The 20,889-nt window shown below is 58.2% G+C and overlaps 3 protein-coding genes across 8 annotated transcripts; 1 reads left to right on the top strand and 2 right to left on the bottom strand.

Moving 5' to 3' along the window:
* Nucleotides 1–296: 296 nt before the first annotated feature.
* Nucleotides 297–5,547, top strand: ACADVL (acyl-CoA dehydrogenase very long chain). Of its 3 annotated transcripts, none has more exons than XM_036452274.2 (20): nucleotides 297–446; nucleotides 534–609; nucleotides 868–933; nucleotides 1,045–1,117; nucleotides 1,201–1,265; nucleotides 1,368–1,502; nucleotides 1,893–2,037; nucleotides 2,293–2,422; nucleotides 2,510–2,635; nucleotides 2,965–3,163; nucleotides 3,375–3,479; nucleotides 3,918–4,004; nucleotides 4,088–4,150; nucleotides 4,248–4,349; nucleotides 4,423–4,520; nucleotides 4,607–4,679; nucleotides 4,779–4,851; nucleotides 4,937–5,009; nucleotides 5,098–5,173; nucleotides 5,248–5,547. In XM_036452274.2, the coding sequence occupies exons 1-20, from the start codon at nucleotides 400–402 to the stop codon at nucleotides 5,386–5,388; spliced, it is 1,953 nt and encodes a 650-aa protein (XP_036308167.1). In that variant the 5' UTR covers nucleotides 297–399; the 3' UTR covers nucleotides 5,389–5,547. The 3 variants fall into 3 exon arrangements, with proteins under 3 accessions (XP_036308167.1, XP_036308166.1, XP_036308168.1); XM_036452273.2 differs by having other exon boundaries at nucleotides 304–461; XM_036452275.2 differs by lacking the exons at nucleotides 534–609; nucleotides 868–933 and having other exon boundaries at nucleotides 373–391.
* Nucleotides 5,094–20,330, bottom strand: DVL2 (dishevelled segment polarity protein 2). Of its 3 annotated transcripts, XM_045586581.1 has the most exons (16): nucleotides 20,326–20,330; nucleotides 18,677–18,680; nucleotides 12,112–12,124; nucleotides 10,086–10,162; nucleotides 9,857–9,966; nucleotides 9,602–9,737; nucleotides 9,409–9,499; nucleotides 9,204–9,273; nucleotides 8,968–9,107; nucleotides 8,816–8,892; nucleotides 8,167–8,234; nucleotides 7,888–8,016; nucleotides 7,651–7,782; nucleotides 7,338–7,517; nucleotides 6,744–6,962; nucleotides 5,094–6,611 (listed from the first exon to the last, which is right to left on the bottom strand). In XM_045586581.1, the coding sequence occupies exons 3-16, from the start codon at nucleotides 12,115–12,117 to the stop codon at nucleotides 6,169–6,171; spliced, it is 1,878 nt and encodes a 625-aa protein (XP_045442537.1). In that variant the 5' UTR covers nucleotides 12,118–12,124; nucleotides 18,677–18,680; nucleotides 20,326–20,330; the 3' UTR covers nucleotides 5,094–6,168. The 3 variants fall into 3 exon arrangements, with proteins under 3 accessions (XP_045442537.1, XP_045442535.1, XP_045442536.1); XM_045586579.1 differs by lacking the exons at nucleotides 12,112–12,124; nucleotides 18,677–18,680; nucleotides 20,326–20,330 and adding exons at nucleotides 10,528–10,597; nucleotides 14,951–15,400 and having other exon boundaries at nucleotides 10,086–10,213; XM_045586580.1 differs by lacking the exons at nucleotides 12,112–12,124; nucleotides 18,677–18,680; nucleotides 20,326–20,330 and adding exons at nucleotides 10,528–10,597; nucleotides 14,951–15,400 and having other exon boundaries at nucleotides 9,869–9,966; nucleotides 10,086–10,213.
* Nucleotides 15,820–20,079, bottom strand: PHF23 (PHD finger protein 23). Of its 2 annotated transcripts, none has more exons than XM_036452277.2 (5): nucleotides 19,833–20,079; nucleotides 18,338–18,369; nucleotides 18,087–18,179; nucleotides 16,710–17,547; nucleotides 15,820–16,605 (listed from the first exon to the last, which is right to left on the bottom strand). In XM_036452277.2, exons 1-5 carry the CDS (start codon nucleotides 19,864–19,866, stop codon nucleotides 16,391–16,393), a joined length of 1,212 nt encoding a protein of 403 aa, XP_036308170.1. In that variant the 5' UTR covers nucleotides 19,867–20,079; the 3' UTR covers nucleotides 15,820–16,390. The 2 variants fall into 2 exon arrangements, with proteins under 2 accessions (XP_036308170.1, XP_036308169.1); XM_036452276.1 differs by lacking the exon at nucleotides 19,833–20,079 and adding an exon at nucleotides 18,985–19,036.
* Nucleotides 20,331–20,889: the final 559 nt, after the last annotated feature.

Genomic DNA, 20,889 nt, shown 5'->3' with positions numbered 1-20,889 from the left:
CATGCCTCTGCCTCAGCACCTGTCTTACACTTCAATCTTCCCACCGCTTCTTTCTAACTCCGCCTGGTAATGCTCCTTTCAGGCCACCCTCCATCCCTCCGGCTGCAGTTGCCTAAGCCCCTCCCTCTTCAGTCCCGGCCTATCCGATCCAGTTCGGACAGGTGGGATGGAGGAGTTTGGGGAGAGAAGGGACGTTTGGAGATCACCCTAGGTCAACCAGAATGCGGGAGGGGGGACTCCGAAACTACAACTCCCAGCATGCCCCGGCGCCCGGAAGCCCCGCCCACTTCCCGGTGCATTGTGGAGAATGAGTCAGGGGTTGTAGGACCCAAGCTTTCGCCTACAGAACCAGAGCGCGAGGTCAGCGCTCCGGACGGCAGCGGCTAAGGCGGTTCAGAGATGCAGGCGGCGAGGCGGGCCCCGAGCGTGGGGCGGCAGCTGCTGAGGTTGGGGGGCGGAAGGTGTGTGTATCCGGGAGGGGTGGGGGCGGTGGGCCCGGGCCCGGGCCAGCACTGACCCTCCGCTCCCCACAGCTCACGGCCCTGTGCCATCCTGGGGCACCCCCGGCCCGGCCCAGCCCAACGACACTATGCCAGTGGGGCCGCTCAGGTAAGAAAGTGACGGTGGCCTTAAGGTGGGCGACCGCCTGGCGCCCACCTCCTGCCGCCGCCGACAGGGGTCCCCCTCTCGGTGCGGTGACCTGCTGACCGCCCTGGCGACGGAAGTGGGGGAAAGGGCAGGCCAGGGTGCCCTGGGCATGAAACTGGGTGAAAGGTCTCCCCGTCCTGGCACCTCGCTCTGCCCCTCTGCTCTCCTTGGCATTTCGGCAGACCCTTCCCCAGCCGCGTTAACTATTCTTTTCCCCAGGCGGTTCTGGACAAGTCAGATTCGCTCTCCTCTGAGGCTTCCACCGGGGCAAAACCTGCCAAGGCGGTAGGTGGCCCCGACCGACCGGGAGGATCTAAGCTGCCAGGGGCGGGGCCCACCCCAGCAGCTAGTTCCTGAAGGCAGCCAGCTCCCTGAAGCCTCCTTCTCCTGTTGCAGGAATCTAAGTCCTTCGCTGTGGGGATGTTCAAGGGCCAGCTCACCACAGACCAGGTGTTCCCCTACCCGTCCGGTAAGGGCAGGGGAAGCCAGAGCTGGGGAGGGCGGGGCAGGTGCCCTGATCACTGGCCTGACCTGTCTCTGCTGTCCCCGCAGTGCTCAACGAGGAGCAGACACAGTTTCTCAAAGAGCTGGTGGGGCCTGTGTCCCGCTTCTTTGAGGTAAAACACCTGGGCCCGGGGAATAGAGGGCTCGGTCCCAATGGGGTGAGAGGTGTTAGGACCTTTAAAGGAGCCTGCATATGGGATCCTGTGCCTTCCCAGGAGGTGAACGATCCTGCCAAGAATGACACGCTGGAGATGGTGGAGGACGCCACTATTCAGGGCCTCAAGGAGCTGGGCGCCTTTGGCCTGCAAGTGCCCAGTGAACTGGGTGGCGTGGGCCTCTGCAACACCCAGGTGAGCGCCTCAGCTCCTTCCCAGCATCCAGGTCTGTGGTCTCATCTTGGCAGGCTCAGCTCCTCCCCTCCCGGGCCAAAGTCTCTGCCAAGCCCCTGCCCCGGGGGATCTTCAGGATATGGACTCTCAAGTACACAACCCCTCCAGACACACCACTGAACTGCACCGTCCCCGAGGGCCAAGGACCCCACCCAGGTTCCCAAACCCTAATGAATCTCCTGTAAGTGGAGACTACCCGACGGGGTAGGAAGCCATCACGACCTGGGCTGGACACCCACCAGCCAGTGTCCTTCTCTGCCATGGTCCCACTTCCTTTCTCCTGGGAGTGCCCAGGTCGGGCTCTGCCTATTGCTCACCAGTTACAGCCCTAGGTGCCTGCTTCCCCTTCAGTACGCCAGACTGGTGGAGATCGTGGGCATGCACGACCTTGGTGTGGGCATCACCCTGGGGGCCCATCAGAGCATTGGTTTCAAAGGCATCCTGCTCTTTGGCACGAAGGCCCAGAAAGAAAAATACCTCCCCAAACTGGCATCAGGTAAGGCAGGCCTTGTAGCCCCGGAGTTAGGGGTGGCCTGGGCGCAACACAAATTAGGCCGGTGCTTCTTAGGCCGTCAGTTTGGCATGTTGGCTGATGAGATTTGGGGAAAGCATGACAGGGTGCTGGTAGGGAAATGGGAAGAAACTAAATACCCCGAGGTGTTAAGGGGTAACTTGGGGGAGCACTGAGGGACCTTCAGTGCCCCTCAGACCCAGTGATGGGCATAGCGTAAAGGAGCTTTCTGCCCAACAGGAGAGACCATCGCAGCATTCTGTCTCACTGAGCCCTCAAGTGGCTCAGATGCGGCCTCTATCCGAACCTCGGCTGTGCCCAGTCCCTGTGGAAAGTATTTTACCCTCAACGGAAGCAAGATCTGGATCAGGCAATCTTCCTCCCATTTCTCCCCTCCTCTGCCCAATCCAGGCCACACTGCTCTGTCCTCCATGCCCTGACTGCCCTCTCTCCACAGTAATGGGGGCTTGGCAGAAATCTTCACCGTCTTTGCCAAGACACCAGTTACAGATGCAGCCACAGGAGCCGTGAAGGACAAGATCACAGCTTTCGTGGTGGAGAGGAGCTTTGGAGGCGTCACCCAGTGAGTGGGTTTGGGGAGGAAGAAGGTTGAGCCAGGGAGGTCAGTACTGAGCTCTGGGGCAAATGGCTGCTACAGGGCATCTGGGAATGTGTGCAAAAGCCAACACAGCTGGAGAGTTCCTTTGGGACTAAAACCTATGAAACGGATCTAAAGCTTTAGCTCCAGCAACCAGTGAGCCCAGCACTGGGCAGGACAGGGCCAGACCCTCTGCGCTCTGAGCACGTTGTGTGCAGGCTGAGTTATAGTTCCTCCCTGGTTGGTAAGAACGAAGGGAAGGGGTAGTTTTCCCTACAGCTTGTTGAACACTCCTCTGCTCTGCCCCATCACAGTGGGCCCCCCGAGAAGAAAATGGGCATCAAGGCTTCGAACACGGCGGAGGTGTACTTTGATGGAGTCCGAGTGCCATCTGAGAATGTGCTGGGCGAAGTGGGAGGTGGCTTCAAGGTCGCCATGCACATTCTCAACAACGGGAGGTTTGGCATGGCTGCGGCTCTCGCAGGCACCATGAAGGGCATCATTGCTAAGGCGGTGAGTGCCCAAATCTAAGTTACATTGTCCCCCTTCCAATATGTCCCTGTTCCCCCTTTCAGAGACCCCTCCCCACTAGCAGCTCCAGACCTGATCACTTAGGTCCCCATTGAGCCTAGACTGAGCTCTTCCTGGCTGTGGCCAAAGTCCAGCCCAGCCCCTCTCCTGAGAAGACTGCAGAACCACAGTGGGACACGGTGCTCTCTTCCAGGTGGATCATGCTGCTAATCGTACCCAGTTTGGGGAGAAAATTCACAACTTCGGGCTGATCCAGGAAAAGCTGGCCCGGATGGCTATGCTGCAGTATGTGACAGAGGTGAGAGTCCTCCATGTTCCTTGCCTGTGGCCTTCTGCTCAGTCGGGTCAGACTACAACCCCCAGCAGCACCTGGGGCAGTGGGTCTCCAGCTTTACACCAATGCCCTAGGGGATGCGGGGAGGCATAGTCAGCTCAGCTGCTGCAGAAGGGGGAGAGGCATGCTGTTCTGCTGAGGTGCTTTCCAGAGGGACCTGAAGTTTATTCTACCCCCACGTCCACACTTACCTCTCACCCCTTTCAACAAGTCAGATTCCTAGAATCCCCTGATGAACTGACTCAGGGAACCAAATATTTCAACATGCCTGACATGTGGCGTTAGAAGGTGAAGGCAAGGGCTGCAGGGAGCTGGGGTAGATTTGGTCTTGGAGATTTGGGTGATTAGGTCAAATCTAACGCAGCCTTTTTTTGTTCTCATGTTCCAACCACACCACCTCAGTCCATGGCTTACATGGTGAGTGCCAACATGGACCAGGGGTCCAAGGACTTCCAGATCGAGGCCGCCATCAGCAAAATCTTTGGCTCGGTGAGGTTTCAGGCCTGTGGGGAGGGAGAGCCCAGTCGGGAGCTCAGCCCCAAAAGCAACCGTATCTGGTTCTTTGTCCCTAGGAGGCAGCCTGGCAGGTGACAGATGAGTGCATCCAAATCATGGGGGGCATGGGCTTCATGAAGGTACGGATGGTCTCTGCCCTGGGAGCCGCAGCTGGGCTGGGAGGAGCAGGCAGCACAGCTCCCTCACAGGCACGTGGTCTGTCTTCCCCGGTGCTAGGAGCCCGGAGTGGAGCGTGTGCTCCGGGATCTTCGCATCTTCCGGATCTTCGAGGGGACGAATGACATTCTTCGGCTGTTTGTGGCTCTGCAGGGCTGCATGGTAAGGAGGAGGAGAAGTGAGGGGAGGAGGTGGGGAGGATGGAATCCTGACTGTTGTACCCTCCTGCCCACAGGACAAAGGGAAGGAACTCTCTGGGCTTGGCAAAGCTTTGAAGAATCCTTTAGGGAATGCTGGCCTGCTGCTAGGAGAGGCAGGCAAACAGCTGAGGCGGTAAGCTTAGGGACCAGGGTAGGGCAGGTTAGTGTATGGCAGCTAACCAATCACAACTAACCAATCACTTTCCCCTCTCCTCTAAGGCGGGCAGGGCTGGGCAGTGGCCTGAGTCTCAGTGGTGTGGTCCATCCGGATTTGAATCGGAGCGGTGAACTGGTAAGGAGTCCAAGCTTGAGTGGGTGGGAGACAGCCTGCCTCCAGAGCTGATGAGGCTGTGTCTCCTCTGAGCCCTGGGCCCTTTCCTCATATCTTCAGGCAACGCAAGCCCTGGAGCAGTTTGCTACCGTGGTGGAGGCCAAGCTGATAAAACACAAGAAGGATATTGTCAGTGAGTGAGACCTTCCCCACTCCCACCCCTCCCTTTTCCTCTCCTTCCGACTGACACCCCTCCCCCCATCCCATCTACCTGACAGATGAACAGTTTGTGCTGCAGCGCCTGGCAGACAGTGCCATTGACCTCTATGCCATGGTGGTGGTTCTCTCCAGGTGAGCAGGCAGTGTGGGAGGCCTGAGCTGCAAGGGGGTCCTGGGCCAGAGTCACAGCCCTGAATTTTTGTCTCCCGCTTCCCACCAGGGCATCAAGATCCCTGAGTGAGGGCCACGCCACAGCCCAGCATGAGAAAATGCTCTGCGACAGCTGGTGCATTGAGGTGAGAGTCGGGGTTGCCAAGAGCAGGTGGGGGGCCCACGGCACAGCCTCGAACCCCCTGTTCCCCGTCCCCAGGCTGCAGGCCGGGTCCAGAGGAGCATGGCTGCTCTGCACTCCGATCCCCAGCAGCAGGAGCTCTTCCGCAACTTCAAAGGCATCTCCAAGGCCTTGGTGGAGCAGGGTGGCGTGGTCACCAACAACCCCCTCGGCTTCTGAACACTCCCAGCCAGGGCCGGCAATGTGCCTTACGCCAAAGCCTGGGCCCCTCTGTGGGCCTGGCTCTCCCTGGAAGGGGCCTTACTCCAGGACTGTGCCTGCTCTCACAGGGAGCACTCCCTGCCTTACAAATAAAGCTGACAAGTCATGCCGTGCCACCGTGTCTGAGCCCTTTTCCTCGCTGCCTGCCTCCCTCCCAAAGAAAGGAGCCAAAGGCGTAGGGAGTTTGCCCCTATTGCTTTATTTAGTGTTTTATACAAGTGACTAAAATAAATATAACAACAAATGCAGCTACATCGGCCCCCAAATACTAAATACCCCAGCTTTCTTTGACTGCTGTCAGGGGTGACCAGTCCCCCCCCCTTCATCCCACAGGAGCAGGACAGAGCTGACTGGGTGGATGAGGTCACCTTTTGGGGTTAAAACAAGGCCCGGGAGATAGGGGTTCTTCATATAAAAGAGAAAATACCTACTAAAAAATAGTCTAAAATATGTAGAAAAACCTATTTTAACCCCCCAAAAAGCTTACAAAAAACAATACTAAAAATAACCAACGGTCCCTGTCGCCCTGAGGGAGGGGGGGGACCAGGCACTGCTGGTAGAGGCACAGTGGTAACCTCACGGTGGGCAGCAGCCACGGGACAGGCTGAGCCCAGGCACCCAGGCACCACAGAGGAGGAATGAGCACCCAATCCTGACAAGACACCCAGTCAGGACAGGAGCACCAGGCACTGACCGGATGGGCCAGGGGTGGCGCTCCAACATGGCGCACTGCTGGCTCTACATGACGTCCACAAAGAACTCACTGGGGTTGCCCATGGCCATGTGGAAGCTTTGGCGGCTGGCTGTCAGCTCCGGGGGCACTGAGCCTAGGTCTCTGACTGGAGGGGCCCCCGGGGGCTGCACTGGAGGGACAGGCGGGGGAGGGGGGGGCATCATGACCACCATCATGGGATTATAGGGAAGGGCCATACCGGGGGGTGGTCCGTAGGGATGAAGCCCTGGGTGGGTTCGGAGGTTGGGAGCGCCTGATGAGCTCCTGGAAGGGGGAGGGCCTCCATCACCGGTCCCACCAGGCTCCCCACCCCGCCGAAGGCTGCCCCCCCGGCTGGAGGGCTCGGACTCACTGCCGCTGCCAGACTTGGACTCGGGGGCCCGCTCCTCAGGCCTCCCTGTGCGCCCTGCACCCCCATCGCTTCGTGTGGACCCACTGCTCCGGCTCCCTGTGGGGGAGAGGGAAGGGGGGCAACTGAGCCCAGGCCCAAGGCCCCTCAGCCTCCCGAGCCCTCTCCTCCCCGTGTCCCCCTGCCCCCTTTCCCTCCCCCCAACTGCACTGGCGCCTGGCAGTTCCTTACCTTCACTGTGCTGGCTGCTGGCACTGCCTCCGCCATAAGTGTAGGATGAGAGCTCGTGGTAGGGAGGGGGCTGGGGGCTGTATGGGTGCGGGGCTGGGTACTGGTAGGGGAAGGTGTGCAGCAGGGGCCATGGGGTGGCCCCAGGCAGAGGAGCCAAGGTGTCCTGGTCCGAAGCCCCGCTGGAGCCGTCGTTGTCGTTCAGAGACAGGTTGACCAGGTCTAGAAAGAGAAGAGACTGAGTCACTGCTTCAGGGGCCAGGACGCCAAGACGCTGAATGAAGAGGAACTGTGAACCCTTTCCCCAGAACTATCCATGGCGGGGGCTCAAACAAGGGCCTCTAAAGGAATTCCCCACCTGCCATGCCATCAGGGCGGGAGTCAGCCAGGGCCATATGCTCTTATGGGACTCGGGGAAGGGCCGTGCCCAGCAGACAGAGCCCTGTGCTGGGCACAGCTGGTCCCCAGAACTCCGGTGGCATCAGCCCCGGCCTGTCATCGGCCAGCGCAGGGCCTGGGCAACACATGCTGCTCATCGGTGCGCAGGGACCCTAGCTGGTTTCTGGGCGAAGTCTGGGGATAGACAGAGGCACTCACAGCCCTCACAGCCGCCACTGAGGTCTCCGAAGACGTAATAGCACTGCTCAGAGAAGGTGATCTTGTTGACGGTGTGCCGGATGAGGCCGGCCTTGAGCAGCCCGCTGGCGTACTTCCGGGCCTCCCGCCGCTCCGGAAAGCCCTCCACGTGATGGTAGAGCCAGTCGACCACATCCGAACCTGGATCACCGGAAGAGAGAGGCCGCAGACTGTTTCACTCCCGGCCTGAGTCATTCCCAGCTTAGACCTCCTCCTCCTCCTCCTCCTCCTCCTCCTCCCCTGCCCATGCCACCTGCCAAGGCCCCAGCCATACCCAGAAAGGCATTAGGGATGGTGATCTTGAGCCACATGCGATCCCGAACTTCCAGTCCAGACTCTGGAGATGCCATGGCTTTGGTCACAGAGGCCATGTCCGTGTGGATGGAGAGACCTCGGCCCTCACAGCCTGCCAGAGGAGGGGGAATCAGGCAGAGCCCACTCTCAAGGAGCGAGGGGGGTCACAACCCTGCAGCCTTCTGGGAAGGGGGATGAGGCGGGCCTAGGGGCTCACCATCAGGCAGAGAGGACCCAGACGTGATGGTGCTCATGGACGAGGAGCCCGGATAGGCTGGGAAGGTGCCGGTCAGTGCAGCCGAGTGTGAGACCCAGGCGGCGGGGTCAATGGGCTGGATGGGCTCATCTAGGACAGAGAACACCAAGATGACCACTTCCCGGAACGCCACCCCGTCCTTCCCTGACTCTGATTTGTCCTTCCTCCACCCCCCCCAGGAGCCGTGGCCCAGCCCTGCTCTCCCAGCTCGCGGCTGCAGCCCTCCTGAGCGCCACTCACTTCGGGGGAGAGTGAAATAGGCCTGGGGAGAGGGATCCCAGCACTTGGCCACAGTCAGCACGATGGGGCTGTAGGGAGAGAAGGCCAGTCAAGACGGTGTGGAGAGAGGCCGCGGAGAACGGAGGCCGGGAATGAGAATGGGTTGAGGGACCGGAAGAGGGAGAGAAGAAAAGACAAAGCTGGGCCCGAGAAGATGAAGGTGGAAGGCTCCATCCACTATGAGGGTGACTCACCAACTTGGATAACTCTTAGAAACACACTGAGTCAGACACGCGAGTACACACTGTACACTTCCATTCAGAGAAAGCCCCCAAGTAGGTATAACTAACGCATGTTGTTCAGGACACATGCAGGGCTGGTAAAACTATCAGGCGAACCGAAGATTTCATGACTACCCCCAGGGGCCATGAGGGGGGCGGGAGCCGGAGGGACACTGGGGGAGACTTGGGGCATCAGCCATCTTCCACTTCACGATCGAGGCAGCGGTGACAGGGGCACTCATTCACGCCAGAATGACTCATGACATTACACATCTTTTGTTTTGTACACCTTTTACATAAATGTTGTTCTGCTGCTTTTAAAACATGAAACAAAAGGGAGAAAAGGCAAGGACAAGAGGACTGAGGACGGAGGCCAGCTCGGAGCTCACCCTGGCTTGTGCACAATGTCCCTCAGCACTCGTACCGCGTCGTCGTTGCTCATGTTCTCAAAGTTCATGTCATTCACCTGGCAGGGCGGGGCAGTGGTCAGAGACAGGGGGGAGAGGCCGCGCCCCTCCCGAGGGCCCTGCCCCCCGCACACCTGCAGAAGCATGTCCCCTGGCTCGATGCGCCCGTCCGCGGCCACGGCCCCCCCCTTCATGATGGAGCCGATGTAGATGCCCCCGTCGCCCCGCTCATTGCTTTGGCCCACAATGGAGATGCCCAGGAAGTTGTACTTCTCTGCGGAAGGAGTCCATGTGATGAAGGGAAGCCCAAGCCATGTGACCCCGCGCCCTGGAGACCAAGTCCCCAAACCCCGTCCCCGGCTCCTCATACCCATGTTGAGTGTGACTGTGATGATGTTGAGAGACATGGTGGAGTCGGTGACGCTGCTGAAGGAGGAGGTCTGCGGAGGGAAAAAGGAAGGAGCTAGCTAGACTGCCTTCAGCAGCCCAGGGACAAGTCTGCGTCTGGGCCCTCATACCCACTGAGCAAGGCCCAGGTCCCCAAGTTCCCCAAGATCCATCACCCATGACCTCACCCTCTCCAGGCGAGGCGGCCGCTGCTTCCTCCGCCGTCGGTGGCGCTTGAGGAGGCGAGAGGCGCTGCTCTGCTCTGTGGAGCTGCTGAACCTGCCGGGAGGAGAGGAGGGAGCACTGCAGGCCGAGGAAGGGAGAGGACCGGGCAAGGAGGGAAGGGAGGGGCTGGTGCCCTGGGGGTCTGTGGAGCCATACCTACTCGTGGTGTCATCCTCGTCCGAGTCCCCCAGGCTGGTGCTCTCCAGCTCGCTGGTCATGAGGGTGGAGGAGCTCTCGTACCCGGCCAGGTGGCGCTCCAGCCTCGATGGGCCGCTGGGCCTGTGGCCCCCAGCTGAGTACAAAGAGCAACGTCAGGAATCAAGGCTGCTGCTCCTCACCCTCCTCCAGGCTCGGGGCTGACCCAGCCCCTTCCCAGCTCCCGTCTCCCCAGCCTCAGAGCCGACCCCTCACCGCCATGCTCACTGCTGTCTCTCCTGCGAGGCCGCTCCCGCCTCAGAGACACCACCGACTCGGTTTCGGTCTCAGGCTCCAGGTTCTCCCGGCTGCTGGACACATTGGGGCTGGAGGGGCAGAGACGGTGCCAACCGAGTCAGCAGGACAGAGCTCCAAACCCTTAGCTTCCCCTCCCAAGAGGCTTCGATTCCCTTCTCCTCTCCCCTCAAGGATCCCCAGGACTCACTGGAAGGACGGAGGTCTGGAGTCCCCAATGCCACTGGTCCTCTCCGGGGGCAAAGGGGGTAACGGTGGGGTTGGAGGCTCCTGGGGTGGGGGAGCTATCTCGGGTTGAGGATTATCAGAAGACACAAGCTAGGATGCAAGTGACAAAAAAAATAAAAAAAGGATCTACTGGGATGGGAGGCATATGAGATGGGAGTACGGGAAAGGACTAGAAAAGGGGACAGGGTCTGGCAGAGCCTGGAGGAAAGCATGAAAAAGCAGGAGTAAGCATTAGAGGCCCCAGAAAGAGAGGGATGAGACTTCAACTAGCGCTCCAAACAGACAGGGAAGCAAAGAGCCAGGATCTCCAACAACTAATCAGGGTGCGGCTACAAGGCCGGACTAAGGCGTGGAGGAGCTTGGTGACACAGGAGGGACTGGCCCTCAGAGCCAGGGCCCCTTACCCAGGAGACAACCCTTCCGTTGAAGCAGGGGAGGCGGGCATTGTCATCTGAAATCTCTTCCTTCACCACCCTGCGAAAGCCAGCACGAAAGGTCAGCGGGACTGGACTAGCTCCCTCCACCCCCACCCCCAAAGTTTCTCCCTTTTTTAAAAATAATCACAAATACGATTTTTTTTTTCCTCCCCTCTTCATTGATTTCCAAGAGGAAGGAGATAGAGAGCTAGAAACATTAATGATGAGAGAGAATCAGACCGGCTGCCTCCTGCACTTGGCCCCTACTAGGACTGAGCCAGCAACCAGGGCAATGGCCCCCGACCAGAATCAACCCCGGAACCCTTCAGTCCACAGGCTCTATCCCCTGAGCCAAACCAGGCAGGGAACAATGGGATATTTTATTTGTCATCATTAAAAGTCTGCATTTAGCCGAAACCAGTTTGGCTCAGTGGACAGAGCTTCAGCTTGCAAACTGAAGGGTCTCAGGTTCGATTCCGGTCAAGGGCATGTACATTGGTTGCAGGCACATCCCCAGTAGGGGGTGTGCAGGAGGCAGCTGGTTGATGTTTCATCAATGTTTCTAGCTCTCTATCCCTCTCCCTTCCTCTCTGTAAAAAGTCAATAAAATATATATTTTAAAAGTCTGCATTTAAACAGACTGGGGGCTCATATCCATCACTCATTCACCTTTAGCACCTGTTCCAGAACTGCTACCTTCACCTGAAGTTTTCCTAATTCTAACCTGGGCTTCTTTAGCATTTTGACTTCCTAACAAAGACATCTTGGAGCAGACAAATAGATGGGCAAGCCTTTTCTGTCTTTTCCAATGCTATCTGTCCACAACCTCTTGGGTCATCATCTTCTGGATTTGGAGGACCTGTTGATGCTGATATAAGAGGTCTTCCAATTCTAATTGTTGTGTCTTTTAATGAAACAACACAGAATAGATAGGGCAAATAACCATCAGTAGACTGGGCATCAACAGGAGCTTCAATCATGGCCTGCCATCTTTTGACCTTGGAGCCCATTTTGTCTCCATGTGATATCCAAGCCATGGAAATGAGACAGGTTTGCCCTGAACACCCTCAGTAATTAGCTTGAATTTTCTTTCTTTCTTTTTTTTTTTTTTTTAATATATTTTATTGATTTTTTACAGAGAGGAAGGGAGAGAGACAGAGAGCCAGAAACGTCGAAGAGAGAGAAACATCGACCAGCTGCCTCCTGCACACCCCCCACCGGGGATGTGCCCACAACCAACGTACATGCCCCTGACCGGAATCGAACCCGGGACCCTTCAGTCCACAGACCGACGCTCTACCACTGAGCCAAACCGGTTTCGGCAGCTTGAATTTTCTAAAGGCAACTTCATTGCCCTGCAGATCAGCTACACTCACTTCAAAAACAAGGCCACTGAGACCTTAAGATGCAATCTGGCTTTCTGATGCTCTCGTGACGAGTGCCTTTCCCAGTTCCTTATATTGAACAGAGCCGGTGCTCTCACGTCACACCCATCTTTCTTAGAAAATGAAGCGACCCCTGCTTCTTGGCTCCCTTTCTGCCACCTTTCCGGAGACCCTTGTTCTTGCAGACCACCATGGTGCTGCTCAGAGAACCAAAGGGCTCTCCAGTCTCCATCAGCTCAAGGATGCTGAACTTCTCCCACCCCATCTAAGTCCTCTTCTCACTCTTACACCTAAGATATCCACAAACTCAGTGCCACTTCCTTATTTCTTCTTCTCTCCCCAGCTCATCCTCAGGGGCTCAATGCAGCTCCGAAGATCTCTCTGAGCCTGACTCAGATCTCTCAGTCCAGTTTAAGAGGCCTCCCCCTACCTAAGGTTACCTCAGTTGCCCCAAATATCCATCTAACCTTAGGAGCCTGGCTGGCAGCCTCCACTCTGTTTCTCACATATCTTCCCCCCTAAAAGTCATTGGTCCTCATCTAAGACTCTACTCTTAGTTTTCTTTAGTTTTCTCTAACTCACTTCCAGGGAGCTGTCCAAGTGCCATCTTTGCCTGGGTAAAAATAACCACTAAACAAAATAATGGTACTTCCTCAGTAGGCTGAGTTCCCAAGGGGAGGGCAGGCCCTGATTCCCATTCCCCTGTGCCTCACCTGCCACCAGACTCTGCAATCTGCCCCACCTGACAGACTCCAGTGACCAACCCTGGGGGTCCCAGCTCCCATGGGTCCCTTGAGATGAACTGGACTAGCCCCTTCACAACCACCTGTGAAATCCATGATATTCAACACCATGTCCTCCCACACAGCAAAGCACCTGACACTTCATAAACATCAACGAATACTTGTTGACTAAAGGAATACACATATGAACTATGAGCCTCTCTGCCCTGAACACATACACACACCCTCTCTCACGCCAAATAGGACATCCTGTCTGATTAACCTTTTAGCCTAATATAGTTCTAGACCCCTGGATACATGCCAACTTAATCCCATTTGCTTTCAATGGGACAGACACAGCCCAGTCACTACCAATCAGTCTCAGCATAATGTCATACTCTTCACAACATAATACCAATCTGTCTCAGCATAACCCAGCCTTCCAAATTATTCCAGTCTGCATTACCATAACCTAGTTTATGGACTAGTCAGACTCAATATTGCCAATTACCACTGGCCAAGAATTAATGTGTGCTACGCACCTGTACTACCATTTTACTCTATCTCCATCTCACAGAAGAGATCAGGCACAAATTTTTTTAAATTGCCCAATTACACTGCTGACAAACAGAAGAACCTTGATTTAAACCCAAGGTAACTCCCCAGACTACCTTCCCAATGGCCAACAATCTTTCTAGACAGAGCCCAGCTGATTTGGCTCTCCTAGAACCCAGGCTATCCCAGCCTAATTCAGCCGGCCTTCAAGAGCTGAGGTTGAGCCGAGACTGGTTTGGCTCAGTACATAGCATCAGCTGCAGACTGAAAAGTCCTGGGTTCGATTCTGGTCAAGGACACATGCCTGGGTCGTGGACTCAATCCTTGGTAGGGGGCGTGCAGGAGGCAGCCAATTAATGATTTTCTCTCACCATTGCGGTTTCTATCCCTCTCCCTCCCTTCCTCTCTGAAATCAATAAAAATATAAAAAGAAACAAACAAACAAGAAGAGCTGGAGGTTGAGCCCTGGCCAGGTGGCTCCGTTGATTGGAGCGCTGTGCCGTGCACCAAAAGGCTCCAGGTTTGATTCCTGCCTGGTCAGGCCACATAACCTAGGCTGCAGATTGGATCCTTGGTCAGGACACATATGGAAGGTCTTTCACATCGACGTTTCTCTATCTCTTCCTCTCTCTCTCTCAAATTGATAAAAACAACAAGTGTGGATTATAAAGAGAGAGGGGGAGAGAGAGCTGAGGCTGAGGTTCAGTACTCAAAATTATAAACACAAAGGGGTTCATTCTGCATTATTTATTTTTTTTTGAATATGTTTTATTGATTTTTTACAGAGAGGGAGAGAGAGGGACAGAGAGTTAGAAACATCAGTGAGAGAGAAACATCGATCAGCTGCCTCTTGCACATCTCCCACTGGGGATGTGCCCGCAACCAAGGCACATGCCCTTGACTGGAATAGAACCTGGGACCTCCCAGTCTGCAGGCCGACGCTCCATCCACTGAGCCAAACCGATTTCGGCTCATTCTGCATTATTTAAAGTCCCAGGTTAGCCCAGAATGTCCCAAATTACCCCAGGACAGCTCAATATATTCTAGCACAGCCTAGAATGTCCCCACATGGAGCTGCCGGCACCAATACACACTAGACTCTCCCCATTCAGCTGTCAGTATTGGCAGAGACACCAAGAGCCCTGTCTGCCCTGCACTGAGTGTCCCAATAAAAACGAGGCCCTAATACGACCTAAGGTCAACCAATACAATCCCATAGAGACCAGAACGGCCTACGACTCTCCAGAATAGCCCAACCTACTCTCAGCCCCCAAAAGCCCGTACAGCACCCTCTGCTTTAGTACAGACTACACTGTCTCAAAACAATCCTGGCAGACCTGGTGTCGGACAAATGTCTCAAGTTGCCCCAGTATAGCCCCATCTATTACACCAGATTTCATAGCATCTCTGTGTGCTACGGCACTGCTCAGAATGAACTACTAGAGAATAGAGCCACCTACTTCAAGGCAATCCAGAGTACTCCAAAATATACCAGTGTGCCCCTCTCTATTCCGGCATGACCTAATCTCCTCTAATCTGGTTTGTGGTTTGGTATAGCCCAGTCTTCCTCCTGCAGCTCCGGGCGCCTCAATCTGTCCATCCCGGGATATCCAACCCATCCCCACACAGCCGTCTGCTCCACACAGCCCAGGACCGCCCAGCACGGCCCAGGCTGCCCCGTGCCCCTCAGTACTGCCCAGTCCCCTCCAGCTCGGCCCCCATCTGCCCCAGGCTAGGCCTCGAGCTCACCCGAAATCCTGATCCATGGACTTGAAAAAGTACTTGGCGCCCGCGGGCCGCTGCAGGACGCTCTTGAAGTCGCCGAGGGTGATGCGCTCGGCCGGGACGGGGATCTTCACCAGGTAGGGAGTCTCTTCTTCATCCAGGTGGTAAATCACCTTCGTCTCCCCGACGCCGCCGCCCCCCGCCCCGCCGCCCGCCATGGTCTCGCCCGCGCGCTCTCCGGCTCTGCCGCCCACCCGACCGGGCTGGCCGCCCCGCCGCGCCTGCGCACACCCAGCCCGCCGCGCGCGCGCGCGGCCCGGACGCCCCAGAGCGAGGGGGGTACGAGGGGGGGGAAGGCAGGGGTCCCCGGGGCGGCGGCCAAGGTGGGACGGGCCGTGGGGCGCGACCCAAAGCCACGGGCTCGGCCGCCACCGCCGCGAACACCATCCAGCGCCCCGCCCACCTCTCCCCACGTCACGTGGCCCCAACGATCCGCCCCCGCGGCGCCCACGTCACGTGTCCGGCGCCCCACCACGTGACCGCCTTCATCAACGGTCTCCTTCGTGGCCCCGCCCCCGCCTCCCCACTCCCGCGTCCTCGGAACACCCTGGCCAAGTTGGTCTCTGCCCCCGGGGGCAGGCCGCACCCCCCCACTTCGCTCAGCCCCTCGGGCAGGGGCTCCAAGCAACTGTGGTCCGATGGGGGATGCAGGCGTGCGGGGAGGGTGGGGTTTCAGGGGTTCGAGCCTGGAGATGAAATGGGCTGAATGACTTCAACTGAAGTCAGAATTGTTGGGCAAGAAGGAGGGTCACTTTTAGCCCCGGCTTTCGGGACGGATTTCTGGACCACCTCCAGGCATCTCCAAAACCTCCCTCCCAAGGACAGTCAGTGAGGGCTGTAAACACAAAGAGCCCACTCTGCTTTATTTACAACACGCAGGCAGCCTGCACAGACAGCGGCCAGTTATTGTTAAAAACAAGGTGACCCAGAGGATGATCACCTGTCTTCCTTCCTCCGGCAGCCAAGCCCTGGTACTCCACCTCTGAGCTGCCGTGCCCGAAAGGGCAAGTCCAAAATTAAAAATAAAACCAGTGTAGAATAAATGGGGATGGAGAGAAAAGATGAGGGAGGGAAGTGCTATATTTACACTAGCGTTTTATAGACAACTGTCCCATTCCATCCCCATTCCAACCCTGGCACATTGTGAGAGGTGGCAGGTCCAAGGGACAGATTGTGTCTAGGGACTCAGACAGCCTCTCACCCCCACCTGCAATGGGTCCCAGTTCAAGTCCACAAGGTGGGAAGGAAGAACAGAGTAACAACTCATCTCCAAATGAGTTTCCCTTGGGAATTCCTGCCTTGAAATGGGACAATACCCAAGCTTCAGGGGATGGGCTGAAGACCCCGAGGCTCAGTTCCCAAGCCACGTGGACATGTGGAAGTTCCAGCCTAGAGACAGTGATGTCAGGGCTCCCCAGATTTGGGAGGGCCCCCTAACCGCCGGGCCTCTGGCCGCAGTTCCTTGCACTTCTGGCAGTAAAAGAAGTCAGGGACGTTCGTCTTCTTTATCTTAGCACAGGAGAGGTGGATCCATGTTCCACAGAGGCTGCACTCAATCATGGGCCGCCCGGCAAAGGGCTTTCGGCAGTAACACGTGATCAGGTCCCACGAGTCATCACCTGGGCAAAGGAAGGTGGGTTTAGTTCTGTGCCTGAGCTGCTGCATCCACATCAGCCCCACACCCGTCACCCCCGCTGCCCCAGGGCAACCCCCAACTCCTCACCGGATTCCACCATGATGTCCTCATCCATGACTCGCATCTCCCCTTCACTGGAGCTGGCGTCTCCATCCTGGCTTGTCTCAGTGCTGCCTACCTCCTTGCTTTCACTGTCAGTGGGAGGGGCTCCTTCAGGGTGCGCGGGGACAGGGGGCCTAGGAGCCTCAGGGGGTGCTGGCAGCACAGGGGCTGGCGTGTCGCACCCTCCCATGGCTGTCATCTCTTCCTCCTCCTCCTCGTCCTCTTCCTCCTCCTCTTCTTCAGAGTCTGTATCACTGGGAGGTGCCCGGGGAGGCCCGGGGGGTGGGAGTCTATCCCCTCGCTCTGCTTTTTTCAACTTCCGCTTCTTGCTCTTCTTGATCCGCGACCGCTTCTCCCCATCCGCAGGGGCTGGCCGGGGCCTCCGAAGCACCCCGAAGCCAGCCCCCGCTCCGGGCCCCAACTTTCTGTTCTTTCGGTCCTTCTTTCGAGGAGGCTGGGAAAGGTCCCCCTGGGAAAGGGGCACCGGGGTGAGAGCAGCAGAGGGCCGGGAGGCATGTGTGAGGGCTGAGGGAGACAGTGGAGATGGCATTTTGGGCCCATCTAGATCAAAGAGAGAGTCCTTGAGCTTCATCTTCTCAAGCAGGGTGGCACTGTCGGGTGCCTGCAGACGAGAGAAAGTGGACCTCGGGGGTCCTGGCTGGGTGGGACCTGCTTGGGCGGCCCGTCTCTTGGATGACTTTGCCTTCTTAACAAAGGTCTGGATGGTTCGGAGATCTGAGGGGGCCGAGTCCCAGCCATCGCTGTCGGCCGCACTCTCACCTCGCAATGGAGAGCTGGAGCCCGAAGCTGGCCAGTCACTTTCCTTAAAAGAGGAACAAGACCAGGGTCAGCAGGGGGCCCAGTGTTACCTCACTCAGTTCCTCTACAAACCTAGCTTAAGGACTAAGGACGAATCTACCCCAAATACCCTGCCACAAACATCAAATCACCACTGGACTCAATGTATCCCCCCACCTCAATTCTCACTAGCATCTCCATATTACTTTTGCCCTTCAAGTTTAGCCATTTCCCCAATTCCCGCTGTCTTTGCAACATTGTATACCTCCAACAAGAACTTTATTGTCTAGCTTTCCATACGGCCTCAAAGGTGATCACTTAGTTTCTAAATATTTACCCAAAACACCTTCCATTAACAGAACACCAACACCATTCACTGCTGCTCCAGCCACCTATCTCTTAACCCCACCCCCACCCCAGATAGCTTTCCTACTAGAACTTCCAATGGCCCTAGTCTTACACATAGTTCCCGATGGGCTTCTTCTGTAAGTACAACTCCAGTTGCTCAACAGACCTCTACAGTGCCAAGCCACTACCCTCAGTCAGCTGACCTCCTGTTCCTACCTCTTTGCTGGGGGGGATGTAACCGGCATAGGCCAAGACAAAACTGCAGAATTTGTTGAAATCCTCAATTGTTCTCCGCCGTTTCTCCGGTGGCTGAAGGAAGGAAAGTTGCATCATGTGGAGTTTAAGAGGGGCATTTCCAAAGGCATATACCCAGGAATAAGGTAGGAGGGAGGGAAGGAGAGGGGGAGAGGGAGGGGAGAAGAGGGTTGGAGAGGAACACTGGGCTGCAAAGGTAAGGGAAACCTTACCTGAGTCTCTGGCTTAAGGGTCGGAGGTGGATCTGTGAAAGCAATAAAAGCTGAGTCAAAGGACTAGGAAAGAGTCTGGGCAAAAATCCCACCTCTACATCTTGGGGATCCCAAGCGAACCTCCAGCTCGCCCAGGTCCCTAAGCCTGGGCCCGCAAGCCCCTGCGGAGCCCGCTCCGCCCCTGTTGCCCCGCCCGCCCCGCGCGGGGCGGAGCCTGGGCGCGGCGCCCTCCCGGGCCTCGGTATAGCGCTCCCCTTCCCCTTCCCCCCGCCGGGCCTGCGCTCCGCCCCCCCGCAGCCCCCCCGCCCCCCCCCCCCCGGTCTCTCCCTCCGAGTCCACTCCGCTCCCCGGCGCCCCGCCCGCCACACCGCTCCGGGGCCGAGCGGGCTGCGGCGGCCCGATCCTCCGCAGGCGGGGGCCCCGGGGCCGAGCTGCCGCCGGGCCGCGCTCTCCGCCCCGGCCCTCCGGGCCGAGCACGCCGCCCGCCGGGCCCGGAGGACCGCGCCGCGCAGCCCTCCGCCCCCCGGGCGCTGGGCGAGCACGAGGCCGGCGCGCCCCTCACCCCGCCGCTCACCCCGGCGCCGCTCCGCGTCCGGGACGGGCCGGGGCGTTCTCTCCCGGACGCGGCCCCACCTGCCCCCACACACCGCGCTCCCCACAATGTCGCGGTCCCTCCGCCCCCATCCGGGGCTTTGGCCCCTCCCCGCCGCGAGCAGCTCGGGCTCCCCGCCGGGCCCCCGGGCCCGGTGCGGAGCTCCCTCCGGCCGCCGCCTCCCCCACCCCGTACCCGCCACCGAGTCCCCGGGCTCCGGACCCCGAACTCCGGCCCCCGCCCCTCTCCTCTCCCCTCACAGCGGCCCCGCTGCGCCCTCGCCCTCGCCCTGCGCAACTCCGAGCCTTTCCCCCGCGCCGCCCAAGTCCCCGCTCCCCGCACAACTCGCCGGCCTGGGTCCCGCACCCCACCCGCCCGCCGCCCGCAACTCCTCGCCTCCCCGCGCCCCGGCGGCTCCCCGGCTCCGGTCCCCCCTGCCGCAGACAATACCAGACTCCGCACAACTCTTCCCTCCCTCCGGCCAGCACCGGCCACCCCGGCGGCAACTGCCGGGAGCTCGGCGCCGCCGCCAAACTCCACCGCGGGGAACTACCGGCCCCGCACTCAGCCCTTCGCCTCCCCTCAACTCTCCGGCCCGACCCCGGCCGCCCAGCCCCACGGCTCCCACTCGCCGGAGGCCCTTTCGGCCCCTACCCCAGGCTGCTTTCCAGCTCCCACTCCCGCCACCCCCCAGCACACAGCATCTGGTCTCCAACTACCCCGGCACAGCCTCCCACTCCGGCTTCCCCAAGGTCTCCCAACTCGCCGCCCGCCACCTCCAGGGGCAGCCCCCGAGCCCCTCCCCGCCTCCCTCGCTGGCTCCGGGCTCGACCTCCAAGTTTGCCAATTGATCCCTTGTCCGCCCCCCTCCGGCTCAGTGCTCGGTGCCGGTCGAGAGCTTACCTTCGGGACTGGGCTCCGCCATGGCTTCCAGCATCGCCCCCTCCCCTCCTCCCGGTCCGGCGGCCCCCTCCCGAGCCGGGGATCCCGGTGCCGCCTCCGGTGCTCGGTGTTCCCGCTGCCTCGCTCCACAGAGGCGTCTGCCTGGCCCCGGTGGTGACTCGAGTCCGCTAGCCGCTGCCGCCACCTCCCTCTACCACTGCCTCCCGCACTCCCGGACCGAGCCCCCTCCCCCCGCGCCGCCGGCCGCCTGCTCCCTCCTCCTCCTCCTCCTCCTCCTCTCCACTCCCTCCTCCCTCCCTTCGCGGGCGCCGGCGCGCAATGCATCTAGGGGCTTGTAGTCCATCTGGGTGCAGCGGGAAGGGGACAGCATGAGTCTTGGGAACTTCAGTTCCCAACAAGCTACGGTTTCGCGCCGGCGCACTAAGCCGCTCCCCTCCCCCTGGGAGTGGCGGGGAGATTTGTAGCAGAGGGTAAAGAACGGAAACGGGCGCACAGGCTCCTGGGAAATGTAGGCTGGGCGGGACTAAATGAGAAGGGGAAAGAAGGGATTAGAACTCTCGGCCACCATACTGCCTCACTCTGCAGTTTCTTTCTCCCTTGGGGGACCGCCCCACTTCCGGCCAGAGAAGTGGTTGCTGGGAGGTGAAGTTCTTGTAGTAATAATAGACCCCTCCTCCTAGCCTTCTCCCTTCTTTGGATTCACTCCACTAAATCCCACATGTCCGCACAAAGTCTGGGCAAGTGATAAAATCTCTTCCTTAATCCAAAAGGAACAAACTTGGATGTATTTATCTAAAGCAGGTACTTTCAAACTTTCCCCACAGGAATCCACCGTAAAAATGTTACATCAGGACCCAATACACAGGTATATACAACTGAAGTTTCAAGAAACAATACTCAGGATATCCCATCCATCACAACAAAAAGCACCCTTTTATGCACAAGGAAAAGCCCGATATCAATAGAATAAGCCAAAATATATTACTATCCCCCCAATCTCATCTTTTCCCACCAACCACTAAAAAGCAATGGAGAATGTAGCAACACAAAGCAAAAT

Source organism: Pipistrellus kuhlii, unplaced genomic scaffold (assembly GCF_014108245.1).
Source record: "Pipistrellus kuhlii isolate mPipKuh1 unplaced genomic scaffold, mPipKuh1.p scaffold_m20_p_23, whole genome shotgun sequence".
Lineage (NCBI taxonomy): Eukaryota > Metazoa > Chordata > Mammalia > Chiroptera > Vespertilionidae > Pipistrellus > Pipistrellus kuhlii.
Note: the sequence above shows the minus strand (reverse complement) of the source record. Positions and strands in the feature narration are given on the sequence as shown.